At 31.4% G+C, this 21,972-nt stretch overlaps 1 protein-coding gene across 1 annotated transcript in view; it reads right to left on the minus strand.

The window, feature by feature from the left end:
- Positions 1-21,972, minus strand: part of LOC134724855 (rap1 GTPase-GDP dissociation stimulator 1-B-like) — a 64,713-nt gene that overhangs the window by 36,935 nt on the left and 5,806 nt on the right. The window contains exons 2-4 of the mRNA XM_063588161.1: positions 19,891-20,010; positions 17,596-17,730; positions 14,332-14,457 (exon numbers count right to left, since the gene is read on the minus strand). Coding sequence (XP_063444231.1) covers positions 14,332-14,457; positions 17,596-17,730; positions 19,891-20,010 — 381 coding nt within the window. The remainder of the gene's footprint in view (positions 1-14,331; positions 14,458-17,595; positions 17,731-19,890; positions 20,011-21,972) is intronic.

Here is a 21,972-nt window from a genome sequence, read left to right on the forward strand (position 1 = left end):
AAATCAAACAAAGTTTAATTTTGGACCCCGATTTGGACCAACTTGTAAACTGGGCCAATAATCAAGAATCTAAGTACATTTTTAGATTCAGCATATCAAAGAACCCAAACGATTCATTTTTTGTCAAAATCAAACTAAGTTTAATTTTGGACCCTTTGGACCTTAATTTAGACCAATTTGAAAACGGGACCAAAAGTTAAGAATCTACATACACAGTTAGATTCGGCATATCAAAGAACCCCAATTATTCAATTTTGATGAAATCAAACAAAGTTTAATTTTGGACCCTTTGGGCCCCTTATTCCTAAACTGTTGGGACCAAAACTCCCAAAATCAATACCAACCTTCCTTTTATGGTCATAAACCTTGTGTTTAAATTTCATACATTTCTTTTAACTTATACTAACGTTATGGTGCGAAAAACCAAGAAAAATGCTTATTTGGGTCCCTTTTTGGCCCCTAATTCCTAAACTGTTGGGATCTAAACTCCCAAAATCAATACCAATCTTCCTTTTGTGGTCATAAACATTGTGTTTAAATTTCATTGATTTCTATTTTCTTAAACTAACGTTATTGTGCAAAAACCAAGAATAATGCTTATTTGGGCCCTTTTTGGCCCCTAATTCCTAAACTGTTGAAACCAAAACTCCCAAAATCACTCCCAACCTTTCTTTTGTGGTCATAAACCTTGTGTCAAAATTTCATAGATTTCTTTTAACTTAAACTAAAGTTATAGTGCGAAAACCAAGAAAATGCTTATTTGGGCCCTTTTTGGCCAATTCCTAAAATGTAAGGACCAAAACTCCCAAAATCAATACCAACCTTCCTTTTGTGGTCATAAACCTTGTGTTAAAATTTCATAGATTTCTATTCACTTTTACTAAAGTTAGAGTGCGAAAACTAAAAGTATTCGGACAACGACGACGCCAATGTGATAGCAATATACGACGAAAATTTTTTCAAATTTTGCAGTCGTATAATAATGGAATTTTTGTTGAAAATTTATAGGTTTTATAAATGTGATTTTCTAATACAGAGGGTTTCATAATCTGCATCCTTTTATAATTTATAATTTTCAATATGATCTATATTAAGGGTAGGACATCTATGCTACCCAAGGTTTGTGATCCACTCCCCTACTCTCTGCATCGTAACCCTTGGCTAGCAAAGATCTCCAGAGAGAAGGGGAGTGATTCATAACCTTTTGCTAGCAAAGATGAGTGAATAAGTAAACAGATAATTCCAAACAGAAAATAGGCAGACTATAAACTCATCTTATTGCACATGTCATATCATTACAGGAATCAAATCATATAAATATTTGTATAACTTATAATTAGGCCACAAATTATGATTAATATGTAAGAATGATGGCAATCATAGAAAAAATAATATGAAACCAGGAAGTTAAATAGATAAAGAACTATGTGATGGACATTAAATCAGCAAGACTTCCTGGAGGAGTCCTAAGGTTATCTGGTAACATTAACATGTTAAAATGATATCAATCTGATCATAATTTACTCACAAATCAATGTAATCTTAGATTTATGCAGTTTTTGTGATAATCAAAAAATTAATTGTTTCTCTGTTTGATTTAGATCTGCATTTCCTATCATGCATGTTCCGGTACATACCTATGCTGTTTTTTGCTGATGATAATAATGTGGAGAAATCAGTAATATTCCAGAAATTTAAAGAATATATAATAAGGCTCATCTGAATAAATAGAAAATGTTCTAACACAATTTGGGTGTGTTTTTTTTTACATTACTTTTCAACTTTCTATTTGTGACCAAAAAAAACAATTAAAAAATAATTACAAAAGAGCAAATTAATTATTATCTGCAACGGAAAGACATATGCTAGTAGATATGTATGTGCCCCTTTGCAACCAAATTGGTCTTCCCTTATTCCTATATCAATCATATTCTTTGAGTAGTACTTTCAGTTAGTCTTCAAATGAAACCAATTACTGGCCAAAGTTGTGACTACATGAAATATCTTTTATCGTATATAATCAGCTATTCTATTGAGATGATAGTTTCTGTTACTCATGCACTTTGTGATTAATCAGAAGAACATTCTTTGATCAAATCGGTAGAAGCTTATCTTGTGCTGCACTGGATAAATTCTTACCAGAAGTTTCTGTGCACGGACTAGCATCATTAAATGATGTACATTATATTATTCATCTAGTTTTCAAAGGTTAAATAAAATCTGTTTCATGAAAATAGAATTTCTAATTTTACCGCAGTCTTCATTGAGCATCATAATGTTTACTGATTGAGTGGATAAGAATATATATAAAAAAGAAGATGTGGTATTATTGCCAATGAGACAACTATCCACAAAAGACCAAAATGACACAAATATTAACAACTATAGGTAACCATATGGCCTTCAACAATGAACAAAGCCCATACCTCATAGTCAGCTATAAAAGGCCCTGATAAGACAATGTAAAACAATTCAAACGAGAAAACTAACGGTCTTATTTATGTAAAAAAAAATTAAAAAATGAATAGACTAGAAATTATTATTTCACAGTCTAAGTGCACGTTTTCTATATCTAAAACACTGCAACAAAACAAATTTTCCTGATAGAAAGCACGGATACTGTTCCGATATTAAAAACATTTATTTCCTGAACTTCTAATTGGCTTGCTGTGTCAGGGTTCAATGACCACATTAGAATATCTATAAAAAGAATATGTCTTACGCTCTACCCACCCTATTACATTTCCATGTTCAGACTTTTGTGAAATCTTGGACAACATATATATTTAAGTTAACATTGTAATGAATATGTGTACTAAGATTTTTAAAAAATTACATGACCACAACGTAATGGATACTGTGGATTCATTTATTTTCGTGGGTATCAATTTTCGTGGATTGCTGAAAACTTGCATATTCGTGGATACTTGATTTGGTGGTTTAGCCAATCTCCGTATGCAAAGCCTTTTGAAAATATGACATTCATTGAATATTTAAATTCGTGGTTCACCTGTACCCAAGAAACCCACGAATAATAATGAATCCACAGTAACTTATTTCCATTATTACTCCTACCTTCAAGCAAAACTTTAACTTCATACAACTGGCATATAGATATCCAGACTGGAAAACATACCCCTGCCCTCCCCTCCCCTCTTCTATCCTTGGCGTACACAGACAGGTACCTATGAATGTGCTTTTGGATATGTGTGAATGTATTTGTCTGTCAATGACAACATAATTTTTTCAAGTTATAAAGCATGGTAAACAAACATAATGAGTCTGTTAAATAAATAACCAGCCTTCGATTCAGGGTATAGTCTAGACCTAGACAGACATGGTATAGACACTTGCTCATTATTTAAAGATCTAGGCAGAAATACACGAGTCTTTAAATGATGTTTAAGTTTAACTCAAATAATGATACAGGTGTTCCTGTTTATATGATAGTAGGATTTAACATCAGCTTCTCACTTTAGCTTTGAAATTAGAAAATAATTGAAGGAGCTTTTGGAAGCAGTTGGTGCCCCTCTATCAATTGCTATAGTGCAGGGAACACAAATGTCAGGCATATCAAATAAAACTTCAACAGACCAAACCAGAACCGACTCTGTAATTCAAAGGCTTTCTTTTATTGCTGTATATCATATTTGTTTTTTGTTCATTATTTTGTACATAAATCAGGCTGTTAGTTTTCACGTTTGAATTGTTTAACATTTAATTAATTTTCTTTAAAAATTCTTTGCAATGGCATTAATTAGACTGGCATCTTTACCAGTAATAAGTGGTTTGCAATATTAGATGCACTCATTAATTTCAGATTTTCTGAATTACGGAAGTATTTTTTAGCCTTCTCCCTATAGGTATCCGTCTGCCATCATTGTTTTTCAAGAAACTTAATTTTATGCTATAAATCTGTAAAAACCTCTTGATACATATCATACAAAGTGTATCAAGTGCACCTTAAAAAATTTGCATATGAAATAAGTCATATTGTAACCCCTCTGGATACATTGATCGATTAAGTTAAATTTAGTAAAATGCCATATAAATGGCACTAACCAATCCTTGTTAACCCATATATATCCCACACAAACTTCTGTAGACAATCACAGTTTTGCTTTAAATATAAGTATATATAGTCAAACTAATGCGAATTCCATCTGTACTTTCTCAATACCCCATCCAATCAAGATTTAATGAATTAAGACTGGCACTACCAGTAACATCACAATCACAAACTGTTGTAACTCATTCTTATAGATTTTCTATGATAAATTGATCTGCGTTGATACATATAAGCTAAAAGGAAAGAAACTATTAACTTTTCCTGTCTAGAAATTAGAGGCTTTCTGTGAAATTATATTGTTGATCTGACTGTCATCTAAAAGTACAAATCCTAGTAATAACAAAGTTGACATTTAAGATATTTGTAAAAAAAAGGGGGAATCATCGGGAAACTGCTTAGCAATCAAATTAAATCATTTTAAAGTGGGAGGTGTATAATACATTCATGAAGTGTTTTAGCTTTTGCTGTTTTTGCAAAATATTTATTTCAAGAACTTTCAGAATGTCCTTTTTATTTTAATTTGAGCAAAGCCTTTTTCTGACTTAGGCAAAATTGACTGTAACACCTTATAAATATTTAAATAGCTCGAATTAAAATACAAACTGAAACATTCAGATGCAAGAATGTTGGCTTCTAATTGGCTGCATAACATGGATGTAAATACAAATATAAGATGTGGTATGATTGCAAAAGAGACAACTGACTCCATCAACGACCAAATGAAATAGAAGTTAGCAGCTATTGCCTATTGGTCACTGTCAAGCCTTTTAAAATGAGCAAACCCCATACCTCATACCCCAGTAGTCAGCATTCTTGCATAACTATTTACATGTCAATTTAGCATTAACTAGCATTCTTTTGAGTTACTGTTTATATATCAATATAGATAATTATTACAGCAGTTTATGTGTGACATTTAATTAAACTGGACACTTGCAAGAAAATTACATAACATTGCATGGATTATGCAGTTACAAAAGATTACATAAAATGCAAGGACTTTTCTTAGAGATTAAATATTGTGCTACATAATTATCTTTCCTGATGCTAAAACAAAATAAAAACAGAACATTTATCTAATCACTTTCCATGTATTAAGTTAATTACATCTTTAAGATTGGTAATTCTTTTTCGTTAAAAGACATTTTTTCAACCTTGGGAAATAAATGGGTGTATGAAAGTTTGTTACAAAACAAAACAGGTTTTATGCTGATTGTTTTTCAAATTGTTAACTTTAATTAAGATTCTAAAATGAGTGAATTAACAGCAATTCCAGAGCGATGTTGCAAAAGAAATTGTTTTGTATTTTCTCATCTTTTAAAAGTTTCTTCAACCCTCAAGGTAAAACACATTCCTATCCTTAGTTTAGACAATGTGTATGCATCATTAGCAATGATCATGCAATAGTTTATACCCATAAGGCATACCTAATTGCAACTAAAACATATTAGCACTTTAAAATATATCCAACTTAATAGGCTGACAAGTTATACCAAAAAGTACAGTATTTTTAAGAAGTCTCCATTGGGGAGATCATATATAAAAGAATGGAAAGTCTCTGTATCAGTAAATTGATTAATATTTCATTGAGAAAATAAGTTTAAATATAAACTTATAAATGGTACTGGAAACACCATTTGATGGTACAAGTCCTAATAATAATTAGTATTACTGTACTAAATAAAACCAAATTCTGATTTTTTATCTAGATTGTCTCTTAGTACTGTTAAATGATAAAATTTGAGAATGGAAATGATGAAAGTGTCAAAGAGACAATAAACCTACCCAAGAGGTGAAAACAGCATAATACCAGGGTCAGGCGATCAATGGGTCTTCAACTCAGCAATGAAATGTTATCATGGCTTGAAATAATCGTGATAAAAACAATCCTGAGCTTTAAGGATATGTGGAATGGTAAAAGAACTAGCATCCCTGATAGAGTACATTATTCAGCAGAAACCAACATATTCCCCAACAGATACCAGTAAAACTACTTAATAGAGGCCTGCTGTTAGTTCCTTCAGGAAGATAATTATTCGTTAATGGTTTCTAACAAAACGCTGTTATGTAATTTCACAAGCATGCAGGACATTGTTAAGAAGCTTTAAATGACCTAAATATGTATATATATTGACGGGGAAAATATAATACATGTACAGGGATGACTCATAAATTGTGCTTGCTTTATGCATTTCATGGTACTAATAATTTAACTTGTGTTAACTCAATTGATGAAACCACTTTCTGATTAACATGTTTTTTAAGGTACCCACCCATACAGACCCACTTAACTGTTTTCCAAGGGTTTATGAGTTGCAGAGTAAAGCAGGCTTCACTTCATAGTAAACAGTTTCAACGGTCTACACACTATACAAATAATTTATTATTATTATGTCCTTCTGTGATAGGGCTTTTAATCATGTAGGCCTTTTTCCTAGTTAAGTTTTATTACTGGTTAGCCAAAAAAATCTATTGACACATGACAAAAGTTTGCTTGTATCAATTATAATACAATGTAATTTTTTTTTTGATAATTGCAAAAGCATAGATTTAAATAAGCTATGAAACTGAACACATCAAAACTTAAAGAGAGTACCACTTGTGGCATTTTTCAACCAGGGAAAAAAATGTTTTATATATCCCAAGTAATATAGTAAGGTATGATAAAGGTAGGCGTCTTCCATGAAAGGAACACTAAGATAAAGCTTGCAAACCTTAAAACAAAAGATCAAAGTAATATTTGTTATTGTAAACAAAAATAAAATTGCACACCTGAAGAACATAATCTGAAGTGCATAAAAGAGCCTGCAGAAAAATCAAAGATAAAATGTGAAGGGGGTCAATGACCTAAGCTAATCTGGCAAGATACAAAAGTGTTCTATAGACATAAAAACAACTTGGCTATGTTTATTTAACCTTTGCACAGATCATCAGTTTCCAATAGATTTAGACACTGAATAACTAATCAACCATAATGATACTGCCTAGCTCACCCAGATCATTTGAAGCACCTGTCTTTATATTTATTTATGATTGAAATAAAGTGTGAACTACAACTTTCTGTCAAATCATCTTTATATGTTACCGCAAACAATCAACGATTCCAAAAAGAAGAGCATTCTTAAACTATGCTATATGTTTGAGTCAGTAATATAAATCAAAGTGGTTTTCTTACAATTTTTGAGTTCAACTGTAGTGCATATAGGTTTGTCTATATTCTGATGTTCATTTAGTTTCAATGCTAAGATGCCAATTTCACATATCATATCATAAGAACTGTCATAAGTTTGTTTTCATTTACAACCATTTGACAATTTTAAAAGAACCAATGTAATACATTCTCATCAGCATATAAGTCCCTTTTTTAAGTCCTACAACTGTATGACATAACATGTGAAACTTCTGTACAGCAACTATCCCTACTGTCACTAAAATTGCTGCAGATTTCAATCATATTTGTGTACATAAGAGATGAAAGGATTTGTTGGAATGTTTTCTGAAAAAAGGTCCATTTGACAGCATACAAAAAGCAGAAAATCAATCAGATTTCCTATTGCAGTCAGAATTGTTTTTGCTGAGTACTATTTTCAAATGACTTTTTTTATCAGAAAATTTCTAACTTTGAACTATTTTAACTCAATACTCTTAAAAATTAACACAAAAAAATGAAAAATGAAATTTTGTGTAGCAAATGGGAATGCATCAAATCTTTTGTTGCTGAGTATAAAGAAATGTACTGGAAACAATTGTAAAATATTTATCCTAGAAATAACTTAGTCATAGCAACCAATTATAAATGTATGTTGAAAATTGACCTGATTGAGTTTTAAGCCAAACTGCAGACAAATCCTAGCGATTCCATAGAAAATTAATAAATGAAACAATTAGTGTTCTATCAATATTACTAAATACGTAATTATCTCAAAAGCAATATTTGCCATAAACTTAAAGCAAATAATTTTATCAATACAAATAACAAAAGCCATTGGAAATAATAACTCAGAAAACATTGAAACGTTCAAGTCTGGTTCAGATAGATGCAGTATCAAATGGTAATTTGCTGCTTATCTTTATTGTCAGCTGAGAAACAGTTGATATAGCTCTTTAAGTACATGTATTTAACGACCATACTAGGGCTGTATAGTCAGTCTAGGTTTGTTAAAAACTTCAATCATCATCAAGTACATGTACTTGGATTCATCTAGTGTAATGGAAACTAATGTCATTGTATTTTCATTAAAACTTAATTTAAGAATTCTGCTTTTATAATACATGTACTGGTATGTAGATATAGGAAGATGTGGTGAAAGTGCCAATGAGACAACTCTCCATCCAAATAACAATTTAAAAATTAAACCATTATAGGTTAAAGTACGGCCTTCAACACGGAGCCTTGGCTCACACCGAACAACAAGCTATAAAGGGCCCCAAAATTACTAGTGTAAAACCATTCAAACGGGAAAACCAACGGTCTAATCTATATAAACAAAATGGTCCATTATATTGACCAAAAAAAAACAAGAATATGTCTGGGACAGTCACAGTACACGAACGCCCCACTAGCACTATCATTTTCTATGATCATTGGACTGTGAATTTGGGGTCAAAAATCTAATTTGGCATTTAAATCATAAAGATCATATAATAGGTAATATGTGTACTAAGTTTAAAGTTCATTGGACTTCAACTTCATCAAAAACCTACCTTGACCCAAGTCTGGTTCAGATAGATGCAGTATCAAATGGTAATTTGCTGCTTATCTTTATTGTCAGCTGAGAAACAGTTGATATACATGTAGCTCTTTAAGTACATGTATTTAACGACCATACTAGGGCTGTATAGTCAGTCTAGGTTTGTTAAAAACTTCAATCATCATCAAGTACATGTACTTGGATTCATCTAGTGTAATGGAAACTAATGTCATTGTATTTTCATTAAAACTTAATTTAAGAATTCTGCTTTTATAATACATGTACTGGTATGGTCCATTATATTGACCAAAAAAAAACAAGAATATGTCTGGGACAGTCACAGTACACGAACGCCCCACTAGCACTATCATTTTCTATGATCATTGGACTGTGAATTTGGGGTCAAAAATCTAATTTGGCATTTAAATCATAAAGATTATATAATAGGTAATATGTGTACTAAGTTTAAAGTTCATTGGACTTCAACTTCATCAAAAACCTACCTTGACCCAAGTCTGGTTCAGATAGATGCAGTATCAAATGGTAATTTGCTGCTTATCTTTATTGTCAGCTGAGAAACAGTTGATATACATGTAGCTCTTTAAGTACATGTATTTAACGACCATACTAGGGCTGTATAGTCAGTCTAGGTTTGTTAAAAACTTCAATCATCATCAAGTACATGTACTTGGATTCATCTAGTGTAATGGAAACTAATGTCATTGTATTTTCATTAAAACTTAATTTAAGAATTCTGCTTTTATAATACATGTACTGGTATGGTCCATTATATTGACCAAAAAAAACCAAGAATATGTCTGGGACAGTCACAGTACACGAACGCCCCACTAGCACTATCATTTTCTATGATCATTGGACTGTGAATTTGGGGTCAAAAATCTAATTTGGCATTTAAATCATAAAGATCATATAATAGGTAATATGTGTACTAAGTTTGAAGTTCATTGGACTTCAACTTCATCAAAAACCTACCTTGACCCAAAACTTTAACCTGAAGCAGGACAGACGGACAGACGAATGAACAACTGAAAACATATAGACTAGAAAACATAACGGCCCTCTACTATTGTAAGTGGGGCATAAAAAATAAATCCAAAGAACAATATTAAAATCCACACTTTTGTAGCAATGTCTGTTAAGAGAGCTGACAAATGAGAAGAAATAAATCCTAATACGGTAATTATGTTAAAAGTAGGTCAATGGGAACATTTTGTGATTTCAAATTAAGAATAACAGTAAAGACTTTTTCGCACTCAAAGAGTCTTCTAAATTCTAAAAAATGATGGCATCATTCATTACATATGATACAATTTTGAAACTAAACACCCTAAGAAAGTGATGAGAAAAACACACACTAGTAGACTTTAGGGTCCAGGGGTAAAAAAAAAAGAGCAGAAAAATGTTTTATTTCTTCATTACAATCATTGATAAAAACTATGAGTCCTTGGCACTTAGCATAATGACTTGTAATATTGATGATTGAATTGAAGGCTCACCTCTCTTTAAGCAGATTAGAATTTAAACCTAACTGTACGTAAATGAATAAAACTGCAAGTGGGACATATTTTTCATGAACTGTCAACAATCAGAGCGATACACTTGCTGTCAATAGTTAATAAAGGTTTCTTTTTATGAAACATAAAGGTTACATAATGTTCATAGACAATCTCTGAACATCAACTGTGAAGATATAAAGCATGCAAAATTAATTATTGTTTAATGTTCTCCTTTCTATATTCTTTATAAACTTTTTTATAAACTTTGTCCTCAATATTTTGTGATGCACTACAGATGCAGTGCATAGTTTATATTAATCATTTTACCATATTGGCAATTACTCAACAAGGATTTTTTTGGAATCCTTATGAATTATATAATACTGCATCTCAATAAGAAAAGACAGAGGTATTGATTTTTCTTTATGTTTGAACAGACAGAAGAACTTTTAGAAAGCATTAAAAATTATCAAGAATTTACAAAATTACTTTTTGATGTCAGGAAAAAGTAAAATCACAAAAATATCCGTTAATATCCTGTCATAAACAGCAGATACTAAAATATAAACGTCACTGATTTAACTTTAAAAGCTTTCTTTTATTAGTAAGAAGAAATCACTAGAAAAGTAACAAAATAGACTTAAAACAGCCATTTCAAGTAAAATATTTTGGAAAATGGATAAAACTATGATGGGCTTATTTATGTTGTTGATTTTCTTTACGTATACAGCAGAAGGTCTAACTATCTATAGAGAAGAACAGTGAACCTCTTAATATTGGTTTTCTAAAGTCATATCATGATGTTTCTATCCTATAGGGGATACAGTACTAAATGTAGTTCTTTCAAGGGTAATAGCTTTGCTGAATTCATTGACAACTTTTCTACAGAATTTAGAGATTGTGACAATTTGTATCGAGTCTATATTGACATCTGTCCTTTGTTGAACACAGCATGTTATCTCTACCAGTAATTTACTTTATTTGTTTGGGGGTTGCTGTCTCATTGACTAACACATGATCCAGTCTTCGTGCTGAACGGCAGCCCAGGCAGCCAAGGCTTGTAAAATTGCTCTAGGGCCTGTAAAAATCATATTTACAGGCCAACATAATTTGAACTAAAAAAATTCAAAAATTGAGCTCTGAGCCTGTAGATTTAACAGTTCATCGTAAAGACTGCACATCACATCATCTTCTATTATCTCTATCCAATGCAAAATTTGTATTGTTGGCTATAATTAAGAAGCAAAGATATTCCATGAAGCACATTTTTACATTAAACTATCTTTCATCTGATGAATACTGTACATGTAAACTAGCTTATTTTCACAGCTACTTTATTTCATGTTTAGCCCCATCTTACCCACTATGGCACGATTTTATCTCAAGATTTTCAAATTTACTTGATGCAGTTAGATAAGTACAAATCCAAGTTGTACTTTTTAACAATGATTTATATTGGTATTATTGTATATATAGTCAGACCATGTTTGAATTCTTGTGCATTTCAATTGTCAAATTTGTCTAAAAAAAAGTTGTGGCATTATACTTGTTTGTCCACAAAATAATTTAAATGCCTGAATAATAGGAAACGACAAATCTTACAAAATAATTTGTATATTTTCATCTGTTTCTGAAGTAGTAATTAAATGAACAAGAATATGTCAATAGGAAACAATGGTCTGCATACACCTTCACATTTCCATGCTCAGTGAACTGAGGAATCTAGGTCAAAAAACTAATTTTGACATATTTTTCAAAAGTTTATCTACAAATTATATAGAACTCATGTATCTAATTTTCAGGTTATTGTGTTCAAAACCTTTATAATTAACATGTTACTGCCTCTATACATTAACTATTTGAAGGCTTCACCTTGTGTCTGTTTATTGTATAAAACTCACTCAAGCATAAAATTTAGGTCAAAGAGACTTAAATTTTGCAGACCAGTATTGCTATCTAGTGAGTTTATATCACATTAATATATCCCCATAGTTTTCTCAGAAATGCACATACATGTGAAAAGTAACTCAACTGGATATTAGTTTGATTAATTGTTGATTGCCTAATGTCCAGTGGCAAATATTTCATGCCTGAATATAACAAATGAACGTACAGATGGACTAGAATTACAGTCTGTGCAATGGCTGTATAGCCAGTCAGGGTCATTAAAAATTCCATTTGTTGTTGACTAGGATTAATATCTAAACTGAGAGCCGTGGTGTATTGGTTAGTGCATGTGACTACTAACACAAAGGTTCCTGGTTCGATTCCTGTTTGGGATGAAAATTTCAGGAACTCAATTTTCGGCTCTCCCTTGACACCATTTCGGAGTATGGTCTTAAGGAAACGATGATAGTCCGTCGGAAGGGGACAATAAATGGCTGACCCGTGTTAAGAGAGAGAGCCATATCTCTTGCACGTTAATGACACCCTTGTAGATTTCGAAAAAGAGTACGCTAATGCCGCTACAAGGCAGCACTCGAACCTGCAAAGTGGAAAGGGATTAATATAAATTGCAAAACTTGTTTTCCAATCCACTTTAAATAAATATGTTTAAACTAAACTAATATCTAAACTGAGTTGCTGTGCACTAGCCTTGCACAAAACAATGTTAGATAATATCCACCCACAGAATGGAAGATTCCTGCTATAATTAAGATTACAACATCATCACCTGCTTTCATTTTACATGTGTGCTTAGACAATCTCAGAACTAAATGTCAATTACAGTTTGTTTTATTGTCTGTAGATTTTATTAACAGACTTAAAAGCAATAGAAAAATTTATCTTCCAAGATCTTTCTGCGATTGAATACTAACAGACCTTAATGGGTTTGACACTTATATGAAAGTTACGTAACATAAACTTGGCGAATTATTCACACAAAGTGCTATTTAGTTACATTATTTGGGGACACATTTATTGACATTTCATGTGACAGTAGTCTAGTATGATAATTCTGTATTGAAATATTGGCGTACAGAATTGGTCAGACAGAAAAACAGCCAGTTAAACATGATTTAGACATTAGGTATTGGTATTGACATTCTCAAATCACTTTCAGCGATGACTCATGTTTCCTTTTTCAAGTAATTTAAATGCTGACCACTCTAATATATTACTTTCCAAGAATACTTTTGACTGATTATTTAAGATTGATGACATTTATATAAAGAAATAACTGAAGTTCACCATTTGCAATTTTTTTCAATGGCTGCCCGTCAGCCCAGCCAAGTTCCTCCCTGGTATATACATGTGTATAAATATAAATTAATATAATTAATATACCCATATACATGTGTATATTAATGCAAATCGTGTGCAACCTGTACCCCCCCTTAAAAAAAAAGTTTGGTAACAAATTTTGATATAGATCTTTTTAGACATCTCACAGGAAATATGTTTTATAAAATCAATTTCATTGTATGAGCCTTTAAAAATCATTAACATCTAATAATTACAGTTTTAGCAAATACAAATATGAAGTCTTCAAGTAATTTTCAATTTTATTAATTATTGCATTCACTTCAAAATATTTATCCTATGTCTCCTAATTTCTTAATGTTTTACAAGAAATATGCAGACATTATTTAACAAGAGGGTGTAAACTACTATTGAAGTTATAGCATGATAAAAAAGAAACACTGTTTCATGTGTATAACAAAAATTTAGGCAGCATAGATATTCCTTCAAAGTGAAAACAATTTTCCATTGAAATTCAGTAAACATCTAGCAATTTACCCAATATACCGTGTCAACAGATATTAAATTAGAAGGACCGTCAATTTTAATTTCCAGAGTAAAGGAGATTGTGCATGATTATTGCTCTGTGCATACTTTCCCGTACACAACACCATTATTGGATTGCCTATTCCAACTGATAGCACTGAAGACTTCCTTTTGACTTTATCATACGGCTCACTTCAAAATAGACTTGATAACTTCTCAACAATCGGTTGATTGATTCATTTATATCGGTAATTACTCTTGCCATGTTTCAAGGATTATCAGACTCAAATTTGATTATTGTCTTACTATTTGTAAATTTGCTCACCATTTTCAAAACAGATATTTCCCAAAGTTCTGCAAGCTTGTGTTGCTATGGAGATGTCTTCCGATTCCAAAATTGGAAGGAGTATTGGAACAAATCCCAAGTTGACACAAGGAACTCTCAAGGCCTCTGAAAATAGGTTATTTATTATTCTGTTTATTCACATCAAATCAGTTTTCTATTTGTATTTTTTTTTCAATTTTCTCGTAATTAAGAAACACAATTTTAAAATTTAACAGTGAAAACAAGAGTAATTGATCTCAGTAGAGAAATTCTATAGAAATGTAATATTGGTTTTAAATAAATTACTTCTGTTCCAAATAATTTTTCTATCTAATGACTTGGTAGAATCCTGTCAAAATTCTGATAAATTGCAATACTGATCAGGGACCAGGAAGTGAAAATATTACATTAAAGGAAAGCTGTTAGACTTAAGGTCAAGGAACAGTAAATGGGCTATATCGCAGATTTTGCTAAAAATTTGTATACAACCTTGGCTCGTTGAACTACAACTGAAAATCGAAAAAATAATACATTGATCTCTTTTATTAACTGAGAAATTGTAGATTGGTTTCTTTTAATATGGGTGAATATTTGTATAGAAAGCACATGAAATTGGCGAAAAACCTTCTAAAATTTGTCTTAAAATCGCCAAATCTCTAATTCTACTAGTACTCCATAGATTTTTCTTTAAAAACTATATATTGTTGACACATAAATTTCTGTTTTAATGATATAAAATAATTATGGGGTCACCGACTTCGTTTTTTGTCTAATAATCAATTTGTTACCTTGTTCTTAGTGAGAAACGCCAAAAATCAACGTTTTACGGCCTGCAACGTGATAACGTTACGATAATTTCGACGTTTTGTTGGATTTTTTCACAAAAAACGCAACTTTGAATGATGAATACCGTAAAAACTAATTTGGTGACCCTATCTTTATTTTGCATCATAATAACAGAAATTTATGTATCAACAACATATAGTTTTTTAAGAAAAATCTATGGAGTAGAATTAGAGATTTGGCGATTTTAGGACAAATTTTAGAAGGGTTTTCGTCGATTTTATATGCTTTCTATACAAATGTTCACCCATTTTGTAAGATTTCAATCAGTAATATTTCAAATGATAAATAAGATAAATGCATTATTTTTATTTCGATTTTCAGTTGAAGTTCATCGAGCCAGACTTGTATGCAAAATTTTACTGAAATCTGTGACATAGCCCATTTACTGTAACTTGAGGTTTCGATGTTATTGGCAAATAAAACTCTGAAACATCTTTTACAGAAATATACAAACACAAAATTTGATAGACATACTTATAAATGAACTTTAAGTCTGAAACATCTTTTACAGAAATATGTAAACACCAATGTTGATACATTCTTATAAATGAACTTAATGTTAAAGGAGGGAACATAAATTGTATGTTAAATATTGGAATTTCTAAACAAGAATCGTTGTATTTGACAAAAGTCATCAATTTTTTTCATTTACGCCTACAACTGACAAATGTTTTTACTATGCCAGTCTATAGTTATATTGGTTCCCATTTATAAGCTATTTCCACTGGTGTTAAATATCTGTGACATTCTACAGACAATTTATTCAGTTTTGAACAACTTCACACTTAGTGAGTAAATCACTTACTATAAACTGCCGCCAAGATGAGCTTAACTCAACACTTTGTCAGTCTTGTTTATGTGACTAATACATTTTGTACTTTCACCAGTTTACGTAATATCTCTGTACTTTGGACTTACCAAAATTTTGTAAGTTCAACTAATATGGACTTTGGAATTAGTATGTCCTGTTGTATTGCTAATACTCACAACTTGTCTCAAGTCCATCTTTTGAATTACTATTTCAATGAAACCTATTACAAATGTATAAGTTTTTACTACATTAAACCTACAAAATTTTACAAAGTTAGCTTTACTATATTAGTACATTTGATGACTGATTTTGTTCTGTTGAATTTGTCCATACTCACCAACTTTTGCAGGATTAGTTTTTTTCTGTATAACTCTAGACCAATTTTCTTCTGCTAAATTTGCCTATATTCATCAACTTTTGCATATTTAGCAAATATATATATGACTGTTGACTGATCAAGTCTTTCCCACTGAATTTGCCTACACACACCAACTTTTGCCTGTTCAGTTAATATCTGAAAGATTTTTTACTAAGTCTGTCCCTATGAATTTGCTTATACTCACAAAGCTTTGAAATTTCAGCTTATGTTTGTATGACTTATGACAAATTTCGAAACCACTAATTTTGCCTATACTCACCAAGTTTTGCAATTTTAGCTTATATTTGTATGACCTTTGACTGAGTCTGTCCCTATGAATTTGCCTATACTCACCAACTTTTGCAAGTTCAGCTTATATTTGTATGACTTATGACAAAGTCTGGACCACTAATTTTGTCTATACTCACCAACTTTAGCGAGTTCAGCTAATATTTGTATGACTTTTGACTGAGTCTGTCCCTATGAATTTGTCTATACTCACCAACTTTTGCAAGTTCAGCTAAGATTTGTATGACTTTTGACTGAGTCTGTCCCTATGAATTTGCCTATACTCACCAACTTTTGCAAGTTCAGCTGATATTTGTATGACTTTTGACTGAGTCTGTTCCTATGAATTTGCCTATACTCACCAACTTTTGCAAGTTCAGCTGATATTTGTATGACTTTTGACTGAGTCTGTTCCTATGAATTTGCCTATACTCACCAACTTTTGCAAGTTCAGCTAATATTTGTATGACTTTTGACTGAGTCTGTCCCTATGAATTTGCCTATACTCACCAAGTTTTGCAAGTTCATCTTATATTTGTATGACCTTTGACTGAGTCTGTCCCTATGAATTTGCCTATACTCACAAAGTTTTGACAGTTCGGCTTATATTTGTATGACCTTTGACTGAGTCTGTCCCTATGAATTTGCCTATACTCACCAAGTTTTGAAAGTTCATCTTATATGTGTATGACCTTTGACTGAGTCTGTTCCTATGAATTTGCCTATACTCACCAAGTTTTGCAAGTTCAGCTAATATTTGACTTTTGTATGACTTATGACAAAGTCTGAACCACTAATTTTGTCTATACTCACCAACTTTTGCGAGTTCATCTAATATTTGTATGACTTATGACAAAGTCTGAACCACTAATTTTGTCTATACTCACCAACTTTTGCGAGTTCATCTAATATTTGTATGACTTATGACAAAGTCTGAACCACTAATTTTGTCTATACTCACCAACTTTAGCGAGTTCAGCTAATATTTGTATGACTTTTGACTGAGTTTCTCCTTTAGTATTGGTCAGTATACTATAGAGATCATCTAACATTCCACCTTCAGCAGCTGTTTCTATGGCTTCCTCAACTGTCTCTTCTGAAATAACGAAGTCATTTAGATTAAGTGATACATGCATGGTCTTTTCTCCTTTTTTCTAATGAGTAGTGATGCACTGACTAATTAATAATTATTTCATTCTTGAAACTGGCTAAATGTAAATTGTTTTTGTCTTATGGGTCATCTTTTCCAGAATTCTTTAAAAATAGTGTATACATACATGTACCTTAAGTGCAGATCAATTGAATGTAAAACATTTGAATTTTCTAAGACATGTTATTACCATGTCAGTCCAAATGTTTAACACAATTTTTAAATATGTTTAAAGAACTAGACTTGCAAACTGATCTCCTCAATTAATCATGATCAGGATTGATAGATTTCAAAATCCAGCTAAGTTGTTAATTCAAACATCATTCTTATATTGTGCAAACAGCCTGAATTACATTTAAATGTGATGATCATATAATCAGAGCTTGTATCCTCCACATGAAATTTGTGAATAATATTGTCTTAATAAATAAAATAGATGATTTGTGCTTACTATCTGTTAAAGATTTCCTCTGGTATAATAATCCTACATTCACAATATATTTTCAACATGTAAAAGCATTGAGTAAGGAACCAAGGTAGTGGTGGTTGCCGTTAGCCATGTCATGATGTTTGTTGAGTAAGGAACCATGGTAGTGGTGGTTGCCGTTAGCCATGTCATGATGTTTTTTTGCACATCTCAGAAAGACTTTGGCTATTTTATTCATGTATTTTTTTTCTCTAGAATATGATTAGGAGATTGACATAGTGTCTTCTGTTTTTCTATTGTTTTTTGTGTTACTAGACTCTTGACATATATATAGAAGTGTAGCCTACATCTCCTTTTATTAATATGGGGATGAAGTCCCCTATAACAGTAGAAAATTCAATAAAAAAAATTTAAAAAAATCGGGGAAAATTTCCCGAATTTTTCATTGTACTAATGAGCTCAAAATTGTTCATTTTTTTTTGTCGTGTTTTTGAATTTCCGGATCGGCGCAGAAATCTACTTCTGTTTCCGGTCTTGTTTACATGAGACTTTGAATAAAATGTATAATTACCATTCTAAGAAAAGAATTAATACTAATTCATTTAAAAAAAAAAATTATTGAAAAAAACGTTACCTGATGACAGCGTTTCTTTGTTTACATTGGATATGATGTCATAACTTAAATAACGTCACAACTAAAATCCCTAACAACAGAACCAAAATCGGAAACGTTAGGGTATTTCCGTTTCTCTTTTTAACATTGATGATTTAAAAAAAAGAAAAAATCATCGACTTCGTCCCCATTCACAGGTAATTCCTGCCTCATATTATACATTTCTAACCATTGGATGGATGAACAGACTAAAATTTTATAAACATATGTGTTAAAGCCTTTAACTGGTAGGGTTTAAGAATATTTCAGAGATTAATGGCAATGCATCCCTCTTTGTCAAAGGTCAAGGCCAATGAATCCTTCTTTGTCAAAGGTCAAGGACAATGCATCCCTCTTTGTCAAAGGTCAAGGACAATGCATCCCTCTTTGTCAAAGGTCAAGAACAATGCATCCCTCTTTGTCAAAGGTCAAGGACAATGCATCCCTCTTTGTCAAAGGTCAAGAACAATGCATCCCTCTTTGTCAAAGGTCAAGGACAATGCATCCCTCTTTGTCAAAGGTCAAGGACAATGCATCCCTCTTTGTCAAAGGTCAAGAACAATGCATCCCTCTTTGTCAAAGGTCAAGGACAATGCATCCCTCTTTGTCAAAGGTCAAGAACAATGCATCCCTCTTTGTCAAAGGTCAAGGACAATTCTACAAGATAAGAAAATTAAGGTTGAACCACTGTTCTCCAAGTGCATTTCTGAAATGCCAGTACAGTAGTTTTGCAACTTAAGCAATTTTATGTTGAAGCTGTTTTATGGTGGTCTTTTTTCACAATTAATAATGGTAAACAAAAGACTCTTTATGTCAGTATAAATCCAAATTTTATTTCTGGAACAAATAGTGAGTATGTTACAATCGACAACATCAGCAAAATTTTCTTATACATTTTGTACTAAGAAACAGATATATATTCTGCACCTTTAAAATTACATCATACGTCAATTTTGTACTTACATTACTCCTTAAGTGAACATTGTATGATGACAATTAAGTAAAATGTTTATAAAACATATCTTACCATTGTCAGCGCTTGTCAGATAATTCAATATTCTATCTAAACTTTGGTTCTGTTCGACTTCATTATCCAAAATCTGTAACTTTTCTAACATCTTCTGTACTTTTGATGGCTGACCTTCAGCTGTAGGAAACAAATTTTCCATTTGATTATCCAACATGAAATGGTTAATTATACATCTATTACAAAACAGCAGATTAGTCCCACAAAATTATTTAACGTATAAATTTGAACTACGATTGAAACTTAACTGGAATGGTAGAGAAAATGATCAATACAAAAGTCCTTTATTCTGTCAATACATACCATGACTTATAGCTATATGGGACTGGCAATTCAATCCAATAACTTACTAATTTCCATGTATTTTCCTCAATGCTTAAAATAATCAGCTATTACCAAGTAAGGATGAAATTTACCCTAAACTAATTATATTTATGTTACATAATTGTAACAATCAGAGACTCAGTCAGTGTATTGGTGACTATTTTTCCAAATGTTAATATCATAAAATAGAATCAATGTTGTAGATAACTAAAAACATATATATAAAAATGTTTATGAAAATATTAGTCAATTAAGAAAGGTATTCAGGGGATATTAACAGCTGGGGAAATATATTATCCTTCTTTTTTCTTTTACATGAATTTTATTTGACTACTGATATTTTCAAAATTGTTAACTTTGTTTTTATATCCATGCAATACTATTCATGCACAAAACATAAATTCATGTCACCATGACTGTTTTCTGATTTTACTTTTCTACAAAAAATATGATTTATTGATTATTGGTTGCTTAACATCCAGTGGCAAATATTTCATGCATTTTCAGGCTGATACGCATATTATGATATTTACAATGCACTACACGTATACAAACTAACTGTTTCTGGTGATTTTTTGAGAGAATTGGATATCACTTGATATTAAATAGAATTAATTAAGAATTGAATGCTTCTTTTAGTAACTTCATTAGGGAATGGATAAAATAATATATGTACCTACATTGAATGTACAAATGTATACGGTTTCAATTTTTATGATAATAAGTTAACATAAAAATACAGCAAGTAAAACCTGAAAATATCTCATGCACTTCTCTCTTTTATTTTTCACAATATGATTGGATGAAAATTCCAACAAGAGGCTGTCACAACGACAGCAAACCGACTTATTAACATTTGTTTGTGTCAAGGCAATATCACAAGAACCATTACTGATGAATAGTGAAAGTGAAAATCGTCAATATCAAATTTGACCTCCATTTTGTCATCAGTATCAACATATTAAAATTTGAAAAGCTTAGATTGAATGGTTCATGAGTAAATGCAACAATTTGAATGGAAACTCCATTTTACAATCTTTCAAGAACCGTAACTCCTGAACAGTAAAAGTCAAAATCGTCATTATTGAACTTGACCTCTATTTTGTCATCAGTAACAACATATAAAAATTTCTAAAGCTTTGGTTAAATGGTTCATGAGAAAATGCACGGACACGACTGGAAACACCATTTTTCAATCTTTCAAGAACCATAACTCCTGAACAGTAAAAGTCAAAATCGTTATTATTGTACTTGACCTCCATTTTGTCATCAGTAACAACATATTAAAATTTAGGAAGCTTTGGTAGAACAGTTCATGCGTAAATGCATGGACACAACTGGAAACTCCATTTTTCAATCTTTCAAGAACCATAACTCCTGAACGGTAAAAGTAAAAATCGACATTATTGAACTTGACCTTCATTTAGTTGTCAGTAACAACATATTAAAATTTTAAAAGCTTTTGTAGAACAGTTCATGCGTAAATGCATGGACACGACTGGAAACTCCATTTTTCAATCTTTCAAGAACCATAACTCCTGAACGGTAAAAGTAAAAATCGACATTATTGAACTTGACCTTCATTTAGTTGTCAGTAACATCATATTAAAATTTTAAAAGCTTTGGTTGAATGGTTCATGAGAAAATGCACGGACACGACTGGAAACACCATTTTTCAATCTTTCAAAATTTTAAAAGCTTTGGTTGAACATCCCCAAATCAATAACCGACATTTTTGTCCCAAAAATCCGGTTAAAA

This window comes from Mytilus trossulus, chromosome 7 (assembly GCF_036588685.1).
Source record: "Mytilus trossulus isolate FHL-02 chromosome 7, PNRI_Mtr1.1.1.hap1, whole genome shotgun sequence".
Lineage (NCBI taxonomy): Eukaryota > Metazoa > Mollusca > Bivalvia > Mytilida > Mytilidae > Mytilus > Mytilus trossulus.